Source organism: Astyanax mexicanus, chromosome 1, assembly GCF_023375975.1.
Source record: "Astyanax mexicanus isolate ESR-SI-001 chromosome 1, AstMex3_surface, whole genome shotgun sequence".
NCBI classification, from domain to species: Eukaryota; Metazoa; Chordata; class Actinopteri; order Characiformes; family Acestrorhamphidae; genus Astyanax; species Astyanax mexicanus.
In genome coordinates, this window is record NC_064408.1 from 88,798,950 (window position 1) to 88,820,567 (window position 21,618).

At 38.1% G+C, this 21,618-nt stretch overlaps 1 protein-coding gene across 1 annotated transcript in view; it reads right to left on the reverse strand.

The window, feature by feature from the left end:
- Positions 1 to 1,393: 1,393 nt before the first annotated feature.
- Positions 1,394 to 21,618, reverse strand: part of ches1 (checkpoint suppressor 1) — a 58,201-nt gene continuing 37,976 nt past the window's right edge. The window contains exons 3-6 of the mRNA XM_007252953.4: positions 15,026 to 15,159; positions 11,686 to 11,744; positions 8,640 to 8,745; positions 1,394 to 7,415 (exon numbers count right to left, since the gene is read on the reverse strand). Coding sequence (XP_007253015.3) covers positions 6,977 to 7,415; positions 8,640 to 8,745; positions 11,686 to 11,744; positions 15,026 to 15,159 — 738 coding nt within the window. The 3' untranslated portion in view covers positions 1,394 to 6,976. The remainder of the gene's footprint in view (positions 7,416 to 8,639; positions 8,746 to 11,685; positions 11,745 to 15,025; positions 15,160 to 21,618) is intronic.

A 21,618-nucleotide genomic window follows, 5' to 3' on the forward strand; every position in this document is an offset into this window, starting at 1 on the left:
TGTTGTATCTTCTGGGGTATTATTTATTATTTTATCATTTTTATAAATGTTAGAAATTATTCCAAACCCACATTATCACTAAAGCCAGAGCGGTAGATGATCTGCACTGTCACCGGGTTAGATTAAGCTACTCATCATTGAGCAAATCAATCGATCATGTTGATGAGGTCTTATAAGAAGACCTCACTGCTCCTGTTCTGCCTTTCATTCTGAGAACTTTCCACTGCTTTCTGTAATAACTACACAACACAATACTGTACTTTTACACTCAGTACTTTAGTTTAACATTTTACTATAAACTACTTGCAATACTTATACACAAAAACTGTTGAATATTTTAGTACTTCCCCTTAAGGGTGGAGCTTAAAAAATACTTCAAATTTAACTTCTCCTCAAATAACTTTTTTGATAGAGCACTTGTACTTTTACTCAGGTCTAGGTCTCTACTTCTTTATACATGTCAAAACAGCAGACTGAGGCTCGACAAAAGGCAGCCAATCAGAACAGGGCGTTAATTTAGCAGGTGAAATACACAGAATAATACCATACTAATTTGTTTTCGTACTAACAGGAAGCAAAGAGAGTTGCTATTTCAATCTACACAACCTAAACATCCACTATGGATATTTGAGTATACTAAACGTTGATACTTTTATCTATGCTACATACTTCATACTCAAATCTATTTAGAAGTACCCAATTGGAACATATCCTTTGTGAGCTAATGCAGAGTTTCAACACTGTTCCTTTAAAACTCTGCAGTGAAGTCATTTTCCTGTGGTGTGTGTGTAGAGTACACACACTCTGAGCTGATAATTGTTGTTTGTGAGCTGCTTGTGTGTAATAACTGTTTTTAGTGTGGGTGAATACTCTGTGATGCCATGTTTCTTAAAACTGCTTTAGTTTTAGCATTAACTGCTCCTCTATCTTGTGCTTATGCTGCAGTTCAGTGGCAGACTGAACCTAGGCAATTAAAGCACAATATTTCCTCTGTTTTTGTTTTATAAGCCATAATTTGAGAATGGAAGATGTGGTGGGATGTTTGGTTTAATGTAGATTTACATGTTCTTTTCGGATACACCATCACTGCATGTAGCATGTGATTAAATAAGATCAGCACGTTCTTGTTTATTGACCCCGTGTTGTGTAACAACAATGGATTTTGGGCATTTAAAGTAAAGCAGATTTAGAAAACTGGCATCAACTCAGATTACTTTAAATAACCAATTACTAACAATTAGCTACTTTTTTGTCCTTTGCTCATAAATGTTATAGGCTTGTCATGAACTTGTAAAATGTTTTACAGTATAGTATTGCATATTTACAGTACAAATTTCCATCAAGTGTAAAGCAATAATTTTAATACCATTGAAAGAAATTTTGCACAAAAAAATCCCTTTAAAACGGATCCTTTATTATTGCAACTGGAAGACAATACATTACATAAACATTGTATGTAATTCTCAAGTGAAACAAATGATTGTAAAGACATGACATTGTTTTTTTCATTACCTAAGAGAGTGTGAAGTTATTTACAGGTAGTCATGAACGTGTTCTTTGGCAGTCATGATTGCACATTGAGAAAATTGGCAGATTTACTTTGCATGGGATTGCTATCTGAGTATTGGACACAAATACCATGTAAAGACAAGTGTCAACAACACAAGACACATATCACTATTCTATTAGTGGTGGTTTAAAAACTTGCAGAGAGTTGAAACAAAAAACGAAACTTAAAAACCTTTCCTGAACCTCATGCACACTTCTGCTTGAGTCATGTTGGCATTAGTTACAAACTCGACTCAAGAGCTGAATTTGTGTGTGTCTTATTAAGTGTCGTATTAACAGCAGGCTATGCTCATATACACAGTGTGTTACATATTGTGGTGTGGATTAAATCTCAAAGATCAAAACTCAGCAGCATGTTAACCTTTAGAAGACAAGAAGAGTGCTGTTATATTACAATGCAATTAGTGAGTTATTTAATGATTTGTTTTAACATTCGGAATGCTTTTACAGGGAGCAGCCTACAATTCTGATTTTTTTCTGTTTTGATGCCACAAATGGTACAAATAGTGGATGGATTCACAGTTTACAATCTGCACTTTCTACACAGAAAACCTTTCTGGGTCAGAAAACCTTTATATAAAACTACATGACTTTACTATTGATGATGGTAACTGTGGCTTCCAAAGGTATATATATGCTATAACATATACTGCCAGCAGAGAGTATTATTATTATTAAAGGTGAATTTCATGGCACAGAAAGCTTATTCTGGGCCATGTAAAGTGGGATTGTGTTGAGATGAATGAAGCTATAATGACATTCATCAAATGTGTTACTTATTCCAACAGCAGGATTACAATATGTGATATTTTTCATGCATAAATGCCACACGTCCAAACACTTTTAGTGTTGCTTCTGAAATCAAGGGTATTAACAGGATGTTTGTGATCAATTGCTGCACTAACAGCCTTTAGTATTCTGGGAAGACTTCACATTAGCTGTTGGAATACTGTATATGAGGAGGATTCGATTTGACTGCATTCAGCCCCAAGAGTAAGAGCATCAGTGAGGACAGTTACTGACGGTGGATTCACAGTTGTTCCACTCCAGCTTCAATATTAAAAGAACACATTTTCACTCCTCCACAGCCCAGTGCTGGTGGGCTTTATACCCTGTCAGCCCATGCTTTGCACTAGGCATGGTGACCTTATGGTTATATGTGCTCATGACTGCTCCAGAGTGTCCCCTTTTAATTGGTCAATGCTGTGCTATGTAGATCACACTGTGTGTGAATGTCAGCAATGTGACTGAACTCTATTATTAGAGTGGGCTGTAATGATACTTTTGGACATGTCAAATATATGGTAATAATTGGGATTAGATACACTGATATGATCCTGATGTCATCATGCATCCTTATTACAAACGTTTAATGCCAACTTGATTGTATTAATTAAAGGGCCCATATCTTTTCTCTGTATCATGAATGGGTGTGGCTAAACAGCTACAGTTTTATTGGTTTGATTTAGGTTAAGATTTTGTTTCATTTTTTTGTGCCATCTGATTTTTTAGATTTGTATTCCATATATAATCTGTTTGGACTAAGAGGCTTTGAAACTTCAGCAATGTTTTCATATAATATTATATTAACAAATGTCAGAAACATCCTGATATGGGCCCATTAATCTGATTTAAACTACCCACACCAATACAAAAATAAAATCAAATAAAAAATAAAACCATATAAAGACAGTTGAGCACACATAGTGAAGGCAGGCACAAGCTTAAAGGGTGTAAAGAGTGAAAACTCACTCAACACTGATTCTCTACAATATCTGGACAACAACACTGACAATTTGTGGACCACCAAAACTGAGGATCGCAAACAAACAGCATCGGTTTCACCTGAAGCCCAAATAAAAATCCTGAGCTCCAGAGAGTTAAAATCCATAAAGTATCTTCTGTTAGAAGAGTCGTCTGCAGAAAAGATACACCATCCGTACAGCAACGGGATAAAAAAATGAGAGAAAAACCTCTAATGTTCTACCGTCGTAGGAAAATAAGTCATGCTTCATGCTAAATACATCAGCTATCATACGTTAATCTTTGAGTATGGTGGATTAAAAATACCTTCTTATTTACAAGCACCCATGCAGTATAACTGAGAAAACGTACGGCTAAATTATATGCTTAAATAAAAAAATAATAATAAAATAGTCATAATAAAATTCTGATCTTTTTTACACTTATCCAAAATTGCAAATTATCCATTATTATCCAAAATGATGTTGTTCTAGAAAACAATATAAATCAAATAAATCAAGTAAAAACAGACTGGTACGTTTTGATATTGTAACACAATAGGCATTGCTTCATATAATACACATATTTGTATTAAGTGTGCTTCAGTTATGAATTCACTCTAGATGTTTACATCACACTTGGCAGAAAGGGTTCATATATTGCATCTGATTTTGCATTTTTAACATGCGCTGGAAACATTAAAAAATATCACCTGCTCTTTAGCTAAATGTCTGAATGGAAGATTTGCCAGTTTCTTTTTTGTTATGTAAAATGAGAAAATGGCTAATTTCAGGAGTGCACAGCCCATAATTCATAATTACAGCTATTGTAACTTTAAGATTAAAGTACGTTACTGTTACTGAATATGTTCGCTACTCCCTCTCTAAATCAGCTCAAAACAAACTGAGTACATTCATGTTCATGATGTTTACAGCTGTTTTTCCATTTTTCACATGAAGGCTAGCACTTGATTCCTCTGTTTTACATGAAACTCCATCAAACCTTTTCAAAACTTGCTGGAATTGGGGAGTGGTTAAATTGTAATGTGAGCACAAAAAATGTGGAGCTTTAGAGAGAAGGGGAGAACAGTGGTCCAGTCTGTTCACTGCTTATTAGTTAGCTTAGCTAACACTGGGAGCATTTAGCAAGGCTCAATGCCACCCACACACACACACACACACACACACACTGAAATTTGTACTTGCAATGGGTATAATTATATATTTATCTGCCCTGCTCATTTCCACGTCCTCTAACGTACACGCAGCACTATTAGCTGTGGTTTCTCACTTTTGACTAAGACCTTTACTGTGTTAGTCCCTGTTTTAGAGGCTCAAATGCTAAAGCCTCCTAAACTTGGCAACTGCAGTGAAACATGGATTTCTTCATGGTGGCAAGATGTTTATGCCCTGTGTTATAAAATCCAATGGGATTTCAGGTGTGTTCAGTCCCATCCACAAAGGATTGGTGTGGCTGCAGATTTTTATTGTAAACCATCATCAGCAGACCGGATTGCACCTGTTTAATCAGGTGGTCAGTCACCTTATATGTAGCGGCGTGCTTCTGCTTGGCTGGAATGAAAACCTGCAGTCACACCGGCCCTTTGCTGACAAGATTGGTTAAGTCTGTTCTATTCAAACAGGTTTAAATGCATTAGTGTCGTGGGATAATTTGTGTTCACATGAGCTCGTCTATGATCTAATTTTTATCTGGATCGGCTTTAATTTTAGCTTTTCACTGAACTAGTCTGACCATTTTAGTCCCATCCAAACTCAAGGCTCTCTTCCTAGGCAGGTGTTTTATGCTGTGTTTTATGCCGTGTCCACAGAGATTAAACACATTGCTTATTGCAAATCAAAAACTTTCCAAAATGGAAACTTTCTAAACAGTAAACTTTATGAACAGAAAACCAATCAAACCAATCAAATCCGGAGTTTTCTGACTGCGGAGATGTGTAAAATTATTTTTAGTTTTACAGACGCGTAAAACTAATCCAGTCCCTTTGGGAACTTCAGATGAATCATTGGAACTATGAAAATGTTTCCATTTGGTAGCAAAATGTTTGGCAGACATTAGAGGCTGAGGCAGGCTTACTGCGCACTAGGATCACTTACAGCTCAGCATGGAGAAACAGCGCTCCTCAGAATATTAGGATATCCAGCTTAGTAAAAAATACTGATGTACTGTGTAGCCTTGGCTTCTGCTCAGCTAATCTTAGTTACTTATTTTACAGGTTTCATTAAAGAGCTGTGCACCCCTGAAAAAGAGAAACAACAAGTCATATCAACATGATGAGAACAATGAACACAGGAAACACACAGGCTGTTTTAACATCACTGTTTTGTGAGTTAGTCTTCTGATTAAACGTGAGGATTAGCTTGCACTCATTTTAAAAGGAATTATCTTTGGCACTTCCCAAAGTAAGAGCAGCAGGTTGTAGAGATATCATGGGCTGTTTTCACACATACTCCAAACCCGAGTTCTTTTTTTTTTTGCTTTAAACAAAAAATGACTTAAATCTACTTTATTTCCAAAGTCTTCTTGTTAGTTTGCTCTGGAGCTTGGGTGATAAAGAGGCTCATCTGCATGTAAACATCCCACAGTACATAAATTGCAAGAAATTCATGGAATTGTGCATGATGAGGGACAATAATAAACAATATAACAAGGGCAGTTAATCTGATAACAGTTTTATACAATACAATTTGTACTGTTTGACATTTAGAAACACTAAACACTTCTGTTTCATGTCTCTCCGCTATTCCACTGTAATTAGGCCACAAATTCTGTTTTAAATACCCATGGGCCGGCAGATCTGTCTCCCACAGGCCGGTCTGTTGCCTCTGTAGTCACGATCAGCGCCTAAGGGAACACAGTCATGTTCACACTCGCAGGTAAAACATCTGCTTACATATGGACTGAGGCAGTGCTTCCCAACCCTTTTACATATTTTAATGATTTCCTGCAGTTACACACCGTATGAGGTATAATTATTAAATTATCAAGTTTGACTACAGGAATGTATATTTTAAATGCTTTATGAATGTGTTGTATTTCAGTCAGCAGTAGAATAATCACTAAAAACAAATCAACACAAATTTAAAGGCAATCTTTGTAATGAGATGAAATAATAGTTATTTAAGTAGAGCTACACACTCGCTATTCTGGTAGACCTACAGACTTGAAGTCCAGTAAAAGTCAGGCTAAAACAAGCACAATTGCCAGGGGTAAATAGTGCTGCTTCACAAAATATGTTTTTTACTTTTTATGTATAAATATGCTGTTGAAGTGTTTTTATAGAACTTCAAACTCAGGTTTGCAGACATGTGAAAACAGCCTAAGTCTACACTGTCTCTTTACTGGTGAAAGAATTTTGACATCGTCTGTGTTAGTCAGCCATGTGATAAGCGGAAACTGAAAATCATCACACCTTAATGACTTTCACTATGGCTTATATCCCTTTACTCGAGTGCACAAGAAACCAACTGAGGCGTGAGCAACACCCGTTAAAAAAATAGTGCTTGAACACAAGTAAAACGCTGATTTCTGGTCAATATTGCCATGTATGAATTCACCTGACATCATAAAAAAGGAAGTGCGGGAGCTGTTGAGGAGGAAGAACAGGCTAGCAAGAATAGTATCGCTCGACCTCCTGCAAGTCTTGCTAGTCTTTCTCCGGTTCTCTCGGCTCCCGCTGGACTCTGGAGGCATTCTGACTGCTCTTATTCTGACAGGCTTGTACTCCGGCCAGATGAAGCAGTGAGCCCGCAGCCTCCTTCATCTCCTCGTCCTCTGCGTCACCGGCCAGACGTTTCTCTGTTCGTCTCTTCTTCAGAGGGAGAGTGTCGCCCGGTTTTGAAAGGCGGCTTTTGGTGCAGTTTGTTGCTTTGCTGAGGGGCTGCTGAGAGGCCGGAGCGATGGCGCTCAGGGGGAAGTCTCTGGGCTCCGGCTTGAGCTCTGGAACTCTGCTGATGACCTCCCGGCTTTGGCTGCAGAGGAGATGGACGCTGTTTCGGGGACTGGAAGAAGATCTGTGCTCCACTGGTGGATCATCGGTGGGTAAACTGCTTTTCTCTCGGGTCAAATAATCACTCAGGACTGATCTAATAATAGAAACACGCACACAGGTTAGTGAGAACTTTAAAATGTATGATCTCATAACATTAATGAACCTATACTGCATGTGTGGGTTACTCCACTTTTACAGCTGTGCTACATTTGATGTGATTAGGGTAGCACATAGACAGTGGGGGTGGTTATTAGCTCCATTTAATTTCATAATTTCCATGTACTTCACTATATTGATTTCTGTGACTGATTTATGTTTTCTGAGATGTTTTGAATTCTAAAGTTTTTAATTTTACTGAATATTACTGAGGAAAAGAAGAACTATTATATTACCATTTTAGTCATCAACACGCAGGTGGTATGTGATTTTTTTTTAGAATGATGTGTATTGCAGATTGTAATTCTTGTAGGCTGCCATCCAAAACACACCCTCCTACACTGAATAGTGAGTAAAAATGAGTGTACTCTTTTGTACTTTGTTTGTTGAAATCTTACCAAATTTAGTTCAAATCTTATTTTTGCATGAAACGTATTGATTATTAATCTTTCTAAATACATTTTAACCGATATTATAGTCAACTGTCAGAATTGCCAGGCAGGGAGACGTGGAGGCGGACGTAAGTGCAGGTAAGAAAGATATTTAATAAATATATAAACATCAACTGATTAATGATAATACACAAAAATATATATTTTTAGTATTTAATTTAATTTAAGGGTTTTTCTTCCAATAAATGTTGTCAAATTTGGATAATATAAGAAAAAAGCACACATTATGTAGGTGCATGATACAACCCAATTCTAATTGTTGGGGCACTGTGTAAAATGTAAATTTATGTTAATAAAAAACAGAATACAATTATTTGTGAATCTCATAGACTCATTGTTTACAATACAGCTGAAGGCTATAAATACGGTGCATAAATGTTCAGACAGCCACAGTGGTTTGTAGCTCACAAAAACCCAACGTTTAATTTTTGCATTGCATTTACTGGAAACTTAGCTTGTCTGGAAAATGCATTACTATATTACCATATTATTTCATTATTAGTAACTGACAAGGGTGTCCTGTCTAGTCATATACTCTGCTTTAGACTCCCTTCTAGCTTTCAATAGAGTGCTACTTTCTAGTGTTTTGCGTTATTAGGGAGACATGAATTTAGGAGAGTCAGACAGAGATACAAATAATCCCACTGCATTTCTCCCCCAGTCTATGTGTGCTGTGTGAATTGTGTGTATAAAAGGAGTATGATACTAACCTCGCTGCCATTGTCATCCCCACAGGACTTATAGGCAGGGGTCTGATGACTGGTAGAAGGCCTTCCGCACCAAGCCTGGAGCTGTGCTGGATCACTTTCTGTGGTACTGAAGAGAACAACAAACACAAATACACACCATCAGCTGCACAGCCCTGTGAACTCACCACAAATTCAATAAACCTAAGCATAATGCTAAATCAGCAAAGCTCTGCAAGTGGAGAATGGCTTTTTCTGTAGCAAAAGAGATATACTTGCTGTTAACTATGTGTTCATGTACATTTGATGACTGCCTCACATTTCCTGTGTCCGTTAGGTCGCAAAAACTAGATGCAATACACCCAAAATCATCAGGCGCATTTCAGGGACTCAAGAGCATCAAACAGGTGGAATGTTTTAAAGCAAGGCTATCCTCATCTGTATAATATATCTTTGGATGCCCCTAGTGAAAGGCCAGGTGCAGACAAGTGTGTGAAAATCTACAATCTAGTCTGTTGTCTACGCAAATGCAAAGCCAAACAGCAAGTATACAGTATCTCTAGTCTTAAACTTTGTGGAGCCTCCAGTGCTTCCTGGGTTTTTTCCCTCTTAAATTTTTACTCTTATTACTCAGGAACAACTCAGACAGACTGCATTGCTGAGCATGTACCTACAGAATAAGTATTTATCTGATGGATGGAGGATGGATAGATGAAACAGTAAACCATCCCTTCATCCATCTTTACATCTAGTCAGGGCTTTGGTGTGTCTATGGCCTACCCTGAATCAAGGTCCATCTCACATTTACACATTAGGAGCAATTGTGCATAGCTAATTGACCTACTGTGTGTCTCTCTGGGAGGTGTGAGGAAACCAAAGGACCCAGAGAAAAACAATGTAAACACAGGGAGAACACACCAAACTTCTTAAACTGTAACCAACGTGAGAATCAAATCCTAGGCCTCAGAAGTTAGGTGATAGATTCCTGAATGGTAATCCTCAGGATGTAATAAAAGCCAGGGAGCAAAATCTGTTAAGAGTAAGCAGACTCTACGCTTTTCACACAGGCATGCTCAGCTTTGTTGACACCTGTGCCAAGGCAAGTGAATCTACTGTCGCTATCAACACAGCTTGTCTGAAAAATGTGTTCTTTCACATTACACTCCCCAGACAAAGCAATTCCAAAGCGAAGCTACACTGTCAGTACTAAAACAATAAATCTCAACATAACAGTTCTGCTAGTTTCCATTTAGAGGGTGTTCAGACGATGGCACCGTTTTACCGTTCTTATCCAGTAATAAAAGACTGAACCAAGCCAAGTACCAAGACCTGGAATCATCCAAAACACAGCCCTTATTCCAGCTGTCTGTATTTTAGCAGTCAAGTCTTTTTAAGCTGTTAAAAAAAGAGCTTTGCTCATAGCTGTTGTCCCCAATGATGTCATACATGGCCTCAGCAGCCCACTGCTGTTTACCTCGCAAACACAACATCTGCATGCACACATCTGCATACAGAGGTCTCAAGAGAACTATTCAGACTGAATCGGACAGCTCTCAGGATACCAGTGCTGAGAGCACAGAACATGAGCTTTAGTCACCACCGTGAATTACACACTCTCTGTTCATTCCTCTGTTTCAGACGGATGGAAAGTTCAGAAAATATCAGTTGATAGTAGGAAACACTCCCACACTGTAATACAATGTGCAGAGGGAAGATTGCATTCATTTTCATATCTTTACTTTTATCACTGCACATTTAATTAAATTTATATAAATCACATTTTTTGAAACATATTTTTATTATGTGTCTCATATACAACAATACTAAGGTGTGGCATGGATTTACAACAAGTGCTCTAATCTACTAGACATTATTTTAGCTTTTTTTGCAATAAATAATGCTTTTAGGAGGCAAACATATTTAAACCGGCAATGCATTACTTTAGACAAAGACTTAAAACTTAAACTTTGCTTAATATGTTATTACAAAAAATATATTTATTTAAACTAGATAACTGAAAGTTAGTACTTTGAACCATTTTAAAAAATAATGGTACAACTGAGGCAGTTTTGATTTATTTCCTTACATTAAATTTCAATTACCAAGGTTTTTGTCTAATGCTTTTGCTGTGAATAATAATTATGTAATTAACTGTTATTAATGCAATAAACAAATAGTTAGTATGCTCTACCCTTCTGAATACTAACTGTGGTCCAGGACTGCATTTAAAAGCCTTTTAGTCTAACAGTTTAAGTGTAGAAGTTAAGACTTGAGCAGTCAGACTACAACATTTAGGCACCAGTCATGTTGGTGGATTAATGACTTTTTTAAGCTAAAAAGGAGGAAGTAGGTAGACTCAAATTTTGTCCAAACTACTGCTTTAAATGGACACCCACTCCCCACTATAACACATTACTCTAAAGACAAATAGACTGAGCGCAGTCTAGTTCAGACACTCTTGTGGAGCAGCTTGGTGGCCGTTATTCTATTAACAGCAGTGAAGTAATGGAGGAGGAAGCTGTTCAGACGGATAATGGATCTATTTGGAGTGAATCTCTGGGCTGAGAAAAAGAGAGCGCTCTGATTGGTATTGAATGGTCTTTTAAGAGCTCAGTCACCTTCAGGAACAGAGAGAGCAAGAACATGAAGGATGAGGAAGAACTTAAGAGGGAGGGTATGCACTGACATCACATTCCTGCCAGATTGGGTGGCAAAATGTTTTACAACATGGCTGTGTTTCTTGGGGAAACAGGTTATCTGGCAATGAAATAAAAACATTTATGCTCATATTAAAAGCAGTTGGGGTCAATAATTATTAATCTGAATGACCAAAGAACTACTGTTCATTGGACATCAAATGTGGCCAGAAATCATGCTCCCTGTATCGTATACATACTCTCTATTCCCAAGTCCTGTTCTTCAGGCTCCGCCCACTAATGTGTACTCCCATAGCAACTGCGGCTCAGTTGAGTTACAGAATACATTTGTGTGAAATACCTTTAAGCATAAAGTGAACCTAAATTTATAATATAACGTATATTTATAATAAAACACATGAAAAGGTTCTTACCTTGAAGGACCACTCCACCATTCTTTCTGAAAAGTGGACTTCCTGACCATAGAGGACGACTGGAGACAGAAAGAAAGAAGAGAAGAGAAGAATGTGGAATGTGGTCACTTCACAGTGATTAGTAATTACAGCCCTTGTAACCCCAGGCGCTTTAAAATCTCTGTGATTAGCTCTTTAGAACTGTAGCCTTTGCAGCATCCACCAACTGTGGACATCTTTACATGTCACACTGCTTTATTCCACCTCACTCAATAACCTATTATTACTTTAATTTTATTACTATTACTATTATGGGTTAAAGGTAGAGGCCACATTTCATTGTGTCCAATTCAGTGGTTGCCTTTTCCTTAGTTTCTTTTGAAAATAACGATGATATCACATGCTTTTTCACATAATGAAACAACAGTCCATACGGTATTGAGATTTGGGGATTGAGAGACCTCTCTTGTGGGAATGTTTAACTGCACAGAGCATAAAGTAGAGCTAATATAAACAAATTAGTGTGGGAAAATCTGTGTTTTAAGTATATTGTTCATTTTGATTATTTATGAAATTATATCCATCAAACCTACCAGACCATTTTTTTTTAATGAATGAAGAATAATAAATATTATATCTTGGTCATGAATACTACTCCTTTCAACAACAACAACAACAAAAAATAACAGGGACTGCTACTTTATCGTACTTAACTTTATTAATTTGCATTTGTTTCAAAGTAAAAAGTAGACAAAATAAATAAAAGCATTAAAAATTTTAAGTGAAAACTGACTGTAAACAGCAGGTATCAGTTGGGGAGCCACTGAAATTTGTTCAGTTTTTGCGCTTAAAGATGCAAAAAAGCTTTAGATCCACCTGCTGTTGCCATGGAGTTCTGTGTTGCTAAGGTGGCATATTTTTTAGCACTAACTGTCCGTTTGTCCATCCAATTTTGTTTTTAATCTTTTCTTCACACAAATGGTTTCCAACAGCACCTGCCTCAGCCCAAGTGTTGCCATGGAGGTGTTCCAGTCACCAAGGTAACAGAGAGATGGTGGGACGGCTTAGGGAAGCAAATGGGTGTTGTCTCCAACACACACACACACACATACATACATACACACTAGTTTTATATGTGTGCAGTGTTTCTATGCTGCTACGCTAGTGCTACCCCTGACCACAGTTTATACTGTAGAGGGCAACAGTTTTACCATTGTAAAATAACTACAGATGAAAACGAGCCTTTACGGCTAACTTAGGTCTCTTTTGCTGTCATTTCTGTTTACTAATAAGCACTCAAATAAACAAATAAATGGAATGAATTAAAAGGAAAGGGACTGTGGTTCAATTCCTTTTCTGGACAAGTACACGCTGTAGGTAAGTCTGTAAGATGAATTGTATTTTCATTGTCGTGTTATTATGATGATATAAGCTTCACAATGAGAGAATAGAAAGAGCTGTGATAATATTGTGAATAACAAACTCTTAACTGCATTCCCCGCGTGCAGCAATGGAGGGAGCTCATCACACTGCAGATTGTGCTCACTTGACAAAACCAGATTAATGGTAGAGCAAAGCAGAGTAAGATAAAGTAAAGAAGACTGAGTTACAGTAAGGTAGAGTGAATAAAAGTAAGGTAGAGCGAGGTACAGTGAAGTAAAGCAAGGCAGAACAAGGTAAAGAGAGGTAAAGTGACTTACAGTAAGGTAGATTAAGGTAGAGTGAGTTACAGTGAGTAAGAGTGAGGTAGAGTGAGTTACTGTGTGGTAGAGCGAGGTACAGTCAGGTAAAGTGACTTACAGTAAGGTAGATTGAGGTAGATTGAGTTTAGTTACAGTGAGGTATAATGAGTTGTACTGTAGTGAGTAAGAGTGAGATACACTGAGGTAGAGTGAGTTACAGTGAGGTACAGTGAGTTAAAGTGACTTTTAGTGAGGTAGAGTGAGTTAGAGTAAGTTACTGTGAGTTAGAGTGAGGTACAGTGAGGTAGATTGATTTGCAGTGAGTTAGAGTGAGTTATAGTAAGGTAGAGTGGGTTACTCTAACTTATAGTGAGTTAGAGTGAGATAAACTGAGGCAGAGTGAGGCAGAGTGACCTACAGTGAGGAAAAGCAAGTTAGAGGTCCATAGTGAAAACTCACACCAAACATCTTCTTAGCTGAGTTGCCAAAATTCTTGGAGGAGCTTTATTTCCTTTAGATTTAATTTATAATTTTTGTCCATATTACGTAGCACAACATACAAGTAAATATAAATGCATACTAGAGTGTGAGAATCTGTAAATAAATGGTCTTTCAACAAATGGGACAAACACAGTGGTGTTATTTTGCAAACTTTAGAAACTTCTCGGATGGCTCGACAGAAATGCAGTCTTTGATGTTAAGACTGAAGAGAAGGGGTAAAATCACACATGCCTTGTGGGACTCTACTATTGAAAGTCTGGGTGCTTGACGTGTTCGTTCCTAGCTGCACCTGCTGCCTCCTGTTGATCAGGAAACCTGTGATTCACCAACAGATGAGATCTGGCACTGACAGGTCAGACAGTTTGACCTGCAGGAGCTCTGACATGAAGGTGTTAACACTGCAGTGTCTCCGGAGTGTCGAGGTGCTGTAGCATAAAATGCAGGGTGTCACAGTTTAGCCCATGTCTGTCATGTTTCTCCCTCAATTGGTCTCTTGTGCTCCTGCCCTCTGTTTACCTGTCATGTGTTTCCCAGCCATGTGCTATTGTTGTGTTTTGGTCCCGTCTCCGCCCTAGCCCCACCCTGTCATTAGTTATTTGTAACCCCGCCCCCTCTTGATTGATCCTCAGGTGTTTCCAGTTTCCTGTTCCCTCCTCGTGTATATAAGCCCCTTTGTTTCAAGCCTTCTTTGTCTAGTCTTTTGTTGGTTTGTTTGCTGTCTGTGGTCAGGTTTGTTTCATGCTGTTTCTTAGATTCTTGTTTTCAAGTTTAGTGTTTTGTAGTTTTGATTTTCAGTGTAACTTTGGTTTATCTTGTTTGTTTGTTTGTTTATTTGTTTGGTTTATTCCTTTACTAGTTTGTTTATTTAAATAAATAATTATATATATTCTGCACTTACGTCCATCCCTTCTCATCCGTAACACAGGGTCACATTTTGCATCATGGAAAGACCTGTTTGCTCTGCACACAAACATCAGGGGATCCAGCTGAGAGTCTGTTTCCGCTTTATTAAAATCAGTTGTGGTATTCCTTTGATACTGGATATCACAGAAACTTGGGGCAGTGCAGCACCAGGTTATTGATGACAGGATTGGGAGTTTGATATCTGGGTTTGGGTGCCACTAGTTTGGCACTAGGATTATGCAGTGTAGTGTGTGTGTGTGTGTGTGTGTGCTTACCTGTGATATTGCTGTGGAGAGGTGAGTGTGGGAAGCTGAGGAGAGAAAGGCTGGTATGGAGTTTTCTTCAAAGCCTGGATCAGATTGTGTCTGTATTCAGGATCTATAGACCACAAGGAACCTTTACCTATGCTCTAGAGAGAGAGAGAGAGAGAGAGAGAGAGAGAGAGACAGAAAGAAATAGAGGGAAAGTAATCAACCACCTTCTTTTTTTAATGTTTTAACGTATGATAAGACATTGGGAATCAGCAAAGTAGTGCTACTGCACACATTTCCTGTCACTTATTATTTAATTTATAAACATATTTTGAATTCTCTCTTCTTGCAGACATCAATATTCAAAGCTTCATCTATGTGGCTGGAGGTACAGGTCAGGAACTGTGTGGCTCATAATAACCCTTACAGAACCTTAAATACTTTTTCTGTAGTGTATTACAGTCTGTCAGAATGCCCATTAAGATCATATGAACATTACAGAGCATTAAAGAGCAGCCTTTACATTTCCTGTAGGAGATGATCTATCTCCAGTCATCTATGGTCCCATCCTAATGTTTTTTTTTCCAAACTTCAGCCTGGCTCTTCTTTGCTTCTCTTAAATAAAGGGCTTTATTTCTAGCTTTACATGACTTCAGACCTGTTTCGAGACCTGTTTAAATTTTTTTAGCCCTGCACTTTATCTCAGCTGCCATTTGCCAATCTTTTTGTAGGTCACTAGATGTCATCCTATGGTTGCTTACTGACAAAGCTAAAGTGATACATTTTCTTGCAACAGGAGTGGCATAAGGTCACCCAAATGCAGTGTGTAAGACTGGTGGAGAGCATGTCAAGACGCATGAAAGCTGGAGTTATCAGGGTTATACCACCAAATATTATTTATTTTTCACTAAATATGAACTTGTTTTCTTTGCATTATTTAAGGTTAAAAAGCACTGCAACTTTTTAGTTATTTCATTTTTAAAAAAAGGAAGAAATGTTGTCAATAATATAGACTGAAACAACAATGTTCATTTTACTCATTCATATATCTATAAATAACAAAATTGGTCTTTTAATTTTGCTGTATGTGTTGTGGATGCATTACTATACGATCCAAAACTATACTACTGTATAGTACCCTCTACTCTTCCTGTAGTCTATTACTGTGTTTCAGAATGACAGAGAAGATTATATGAACATTATTACAGAATATTATAGAGCACTCTATAGCATAAACTGTTTATGTGTCTATGTAGTCTATGTGGTTTATGTGTCTATCCACACAGTGCTGTTTTCTATGAAAACAACAGTTTGTCCCACTTTGCTGTAGCAACAGCCCCTGGTTAGGCTTTACCCCATAAAAAGGTCAGTGAGGTCAGATTATGATGATTATTGGGTCTAACCGTCCATCTCATCCCAACTGTATTTGAACATATCACCAGCTGAGAGCTGCAATGTTTTTTACCCCTCTATCCTGTAATTAACACTGGACACAGTTACCTTAAGGCTCATGTGTTTATGGCTGCTCAGAATCTGGATACTTTTAAACACTGCAAACACTGTGATTGTGCTAAACTCTGCCGTAGCTGGAGTTCCCAGGATTGGGATCTACATCCTCTAAGCCTTTCAGTTCCCCCTATCAGGAAGATTAAGGAGCATCAGCCAGACCCACGTGGAACGCCGCTTAGCCTCGCTCCCAGAACATTTCTGAAACATTCCCAAAGCGATTCTCAGGCCTAGACAGACAAGCACAAAGCTGACAGGAAAATGAAAGGTACGGAGGAGGATTAGGACTGTTTTATCTCTCCAATACTAAACTAATATTTGCTAAGAGATCAGCACTGTCTGACGGAAGATACGTAGGAGGAATCTTTTCAACTTCCTTCCTCTACAGGCAAAAACTGGGGTTTATTTTTAGATCAAAGAAGCACCTCCCCACCTAATTAAGCTGTCTGCACTCCATCAGAAAGCTCCACGAGCCCCCCAGCCTCCAAAAAACAACTCAAACGAGCCATGAAATTCAGCACCCAACTCTTTTGATCTTAGCTGTCATGTACAGAACAAAATATGGGCCACAAAGCTTATATGAGGAGGTAGAAGGGGGGCAGGGGGGGATTGGCTGCAGGAGTTCTAATCTGACTGATGGATATCTTTAGGACCAGCTTTGATATTGCTGATAGTAATTAAAGAAGGATTTTATTAGAAAGAATCACAAGCTTTTCATCAATTTTGGAGTGAAAAAGATTGAATGCATGTGTAAGTGTCAGACAGGGCAAGAGAAACAGTGTCTAGCTTTTAGACAACATAACATAATTTATTGTTTTATTAAGTCAATACACATCTAGATAGATAGAGTTTTATGAACCAAAGCTTTGACTGGTCACACTATGCAAGATCAGAATTATCAGACAATTTCATTCACGGGCAGCAATGCCAAAATGTATTACTCAGTAGCAGTAATCGGAAGAGAGAACGGGGAGAGGACGGATGAGGAATGAGTCTCATATGTTTTTTAAATCACAGCCTATTTTTATCTGTACTATAATCAAACTCTGTACAACATGAACACCTGCACTCTGACTTTATAATGATTGTACTGTACGTCCTGTACATTAGCACCCCTGGACACTTGTGACTTTACTGTACATTTGCACTTCTGGGCACTACTTACACTTAACTTAAATACATTACCTCCATCCATCCACTTATCCATCCATCCATCCATCCATCCATCCATCCATCCATCCATCTATCTACTCAGTAGCAGTAATGCCAAAATTCAGTACTCAGTAGCAGTAATGCCAAAATTCAGTACTCAGTAGCAGTAATGCCAAAATTCAGAACTCAGTAGCAGTAATGCATAAAATTAGAAACATGCTTTTTTAGTTCCCAGAAAGCACACATGGCCCTTGGGGTTCCCCACAGTAGAACCCTTTAGCTTAGACTGAACCCAGAGCATCAGCAAAGGGCTGCTGTATCAGCACTAACCCACTGCAGGGATTTTTCTTACATAATTAAAAAGTTACAGTAATAATCAAACATTACTTTGAAATATTTAAATTAAGTTCAATTCTTCCCAAACCGCTGTGCTGTTCTTCCATGCAGCATAAGCCCAGCTGATCCAGCTCCAGCGCTCTGAATGAGGAGTGGCTCCAGACTGCACATTTTATGAGCTGCGAAGCCGCTAATTGTTTCACCAACACTCTGATGTTGCCCAACAGTGCAGCATCATTTTATTTAATTATTTATTTATTTGATCAATATTTTAAGTGAAATATCAGCATAAATAAATTGTTACATTAGTCACTACTTACCATAAGACATACACACTGGGGAATCATGTTTCCTTTCTCTATGTTTTTAAGTTTTTCTAGCTCTACATTTTTTAATATTGTTACGTTCTCTTGTATTTTCAGTGTATATAGATTTTATTTTGTAATGTTGTATATTTCCTAACACGTCTGTTCTGTCCTCTGCACTGCTGTAATCCTGCAAATTGCCCCACTGTGGGATTAATGAAGGCTTATCTTATCTAATATTACCTTATCTGTTAATACACAAAAATGAGTGGGTTTGATGGGAAACATTCTGTTCCAAAAAATTTACTACTTACAAAGTCACAGTTGTTCTCAGTGCTGGTGAATGTAAACAGATTCTGATTCACAGTCTGTGCTTTAAAAGCTCTCACACAGAAAGGTATAATACCAAATTAATATGATAACACGGCTTGATGCTTGAGATTTACTATTTAAACCTTAATTAGGATTATGTATAATACTCAGAAGAAACATGTGCGTGATAGCCATGGTAGTTAAACAGTTGATCATCCAGATGAAAATGCCCTATACTGGTAGTCTAGCTGGTGAACCACCTCTTGACCAGCTTAATGCATTTATTTTTGGTCATGCTGGGAAACAGCTTGGTCATGCAGGTCAGGTTGGTTGACCACCTTAACCAAGCTTGGTCATACTGATTTATCTAGTTTGGAGTAGTTGATCATGCTTGTAGATCAGCCAAACCATCAACATCAAACAAAAAGTGAGTTTATCTACATATACCACAGTAAGTTCTGATCCTGCAATGTGGCGTTCTGTGAGTGCCGTTATCAGCCGGTAATGCACTGTAACCGAAGCTCTCCATGTATTACTCCACCACATACAGGTAACCTAGCAACGATGCAGCTCTTACCAGCCAAACAGCGCAGCTACAAACAGAGCAGCAATGGAACTATTTTAAGTTTTTATAAGCGAAAAGATCATATTTTCTCGTCCATTTTAACTCAAAATCTTTCAATAAACAGCGATGATGGAACTGTGGTATAAGCGCAATAATACACTCGAGGTTTGTGCTATAACGTGTAATATTACACGTTATAGCACTCCCTCTTCTGTATTATTGCTTAATTAACGGTTTTACAAGAGAATATGTTCATCACAAACACTGAAGTATGCAGGGAATTCTGAAACATAGGTGGACTTCCCCTTTCACACTTTAGCACTGTTAGGTGGTAGTTCACAGAAATAATAATAATACACCAAGGTGGTCCTGTGGGGTCCTGACCATTGAACAACAGGGTGAAAGGAAGATAATAGTAAAAGTATGCAGAGCAACAGACAGACTTAGAGTCTGAATTGTTTTATTACTACAAAGTGTTTCTATATGATTACCTGAAAAAAATGTATAAATGGTCATAATGTTGCACTTGATCAGTATGTATTATGTATAAATTATGTATAAATTAACAATGGAAATAGTGTTCAGGTAACTGCCGCTCACCTTTTTAACACCTGGAAGAGATGCAGTTTCCATGGGCGGTGTGTGTGTGTGTGTGTGTGTGTGTGTGTGTGTGTCATAACATATATAACATCGCTGCCAGATCAGTTTTGCTGTTGCTAGAGCAACTGCATATTTTTCATGTCAACTGCAGCCTAGTTGCCAGGGAGATAAAAACACACAAAAACTCTCAGTACTTACAGTTAGAGAGCTGATGACAGTGTGGCATGAGAGCATGAGGATAAAGGTAAAACTCACACACACTCGCCCAATCTCATCAATAGGGATTAAAAACTAACATACAAGCAGAGTATGTAAGTCACTGTAAGTCAAAGAGCATCCTCCATTGCTTGTAATGTCTGTTCTTACTTTTTAGTAGATATTTTGAGGATGAGATTATATAGAAGATAATCCATCAAAATAAAATACAAGAAAATTAAGGTGAATAAAACAAGAGTTTTCCGAAGCTGACGTTCAAATAAAATCCAAGAATCCAGACAAAATGGGAACTCTAACAACCACCTGCAAGACCTGGTAGACCTACAACACTGCACCCATCAGATAAACAGCCATTAAAGCTTTCCTAACACCTGGACATTTTAGTCCGGTTTAACCAGAGTCTGGATCATTTTCACCCTTATTATATTTAATTTATACAGATGTGAATATAGTTTTCTTACTCAGGTGGAAAACAAAACAATTACAACAAGATCCACAAGTGGAGGTGTTCTTAAGTCCGGTCCAAACAAAGTCTGCAGTACTTTGCATGTTTAAGAGACATGGCTGTGCAGGTACAGTTTAACCTCATACATTACCCAGATAATTACTACAGCTAGTAACAGATGTCATCTGTGCTATTGCTCCATGTTAAACTACACAGGAATATGCACTAGCCCACAACACAGGACCTTCTTTCTGTATTTACTTTCTTGATCATGCTCCAGAAAGGTCTGACCAGTCACCAGAGAGAAAACTCACATGGTTTGTTCTGATGCATTTTGGTGCACTTTGATTTTCCCACGTGCAAAAACAAACCAAACCAAAAAAGAAACGCTTCACAATAAGTTTAGTGATTCAGATCAGAGATAACCAATCAGAATAAGGGGAAAATCAAAACCCACTTGCGCATTAGATCTGAAAACATTCACCAATGTTCGTGTCCATCCTTCCACTGTGAGAAAAATGGCTTAATGCTGTGGGTGAATGTGGAGCTAATCAAGAACATTTTTCTGAGAAGGGCAAACAAACATTAAATAAATAAACTGGTGCTGTTCTTTAAACTACAATGCACTGACCACCACAACGTCCAGACCTCAGCATTGAACATCACTGAGTTACAGAACCAGTCAGATCAGGTACAGATGTTGGATAAATAGTTCAGACTCTCTTCCCAAAGCTATTGGTTTGAGCTCCATCACCCCAAACAACATAGTTTCTCTGCTCTGTAGCCCAAAGCTGGGAGTCTCAGACACTGGGCACAGTAAACTTAGGCTTGTGTGCTCATGACTGCTTCAGAGTGTCCCATTATATTAGTCAGAACAATCTCTCCTAAGAAGAGATTATATGAGTTATTTATGAATGCCTGTGTCAGAAATGGGAGCACCTTAATGTAGCTTACTTCCCTCTTTAGAAGGACTGTCTGGGTATTTTTGCACATGTAGTGTGCTTAAGTTCATTTATATCCTCGTGTTCAGTGGTGCACCCTATTCCTGCTTACACTGTGCAGTTAATGACTCCATTTGCTCTGTGATTTCAGGCGAGACGTCTCTGCTCTACGTCACGCTTAACTTCACCACTAAAAGCACAATTACGTAACACTAAAGAGGTCATTTGCATAACCACGT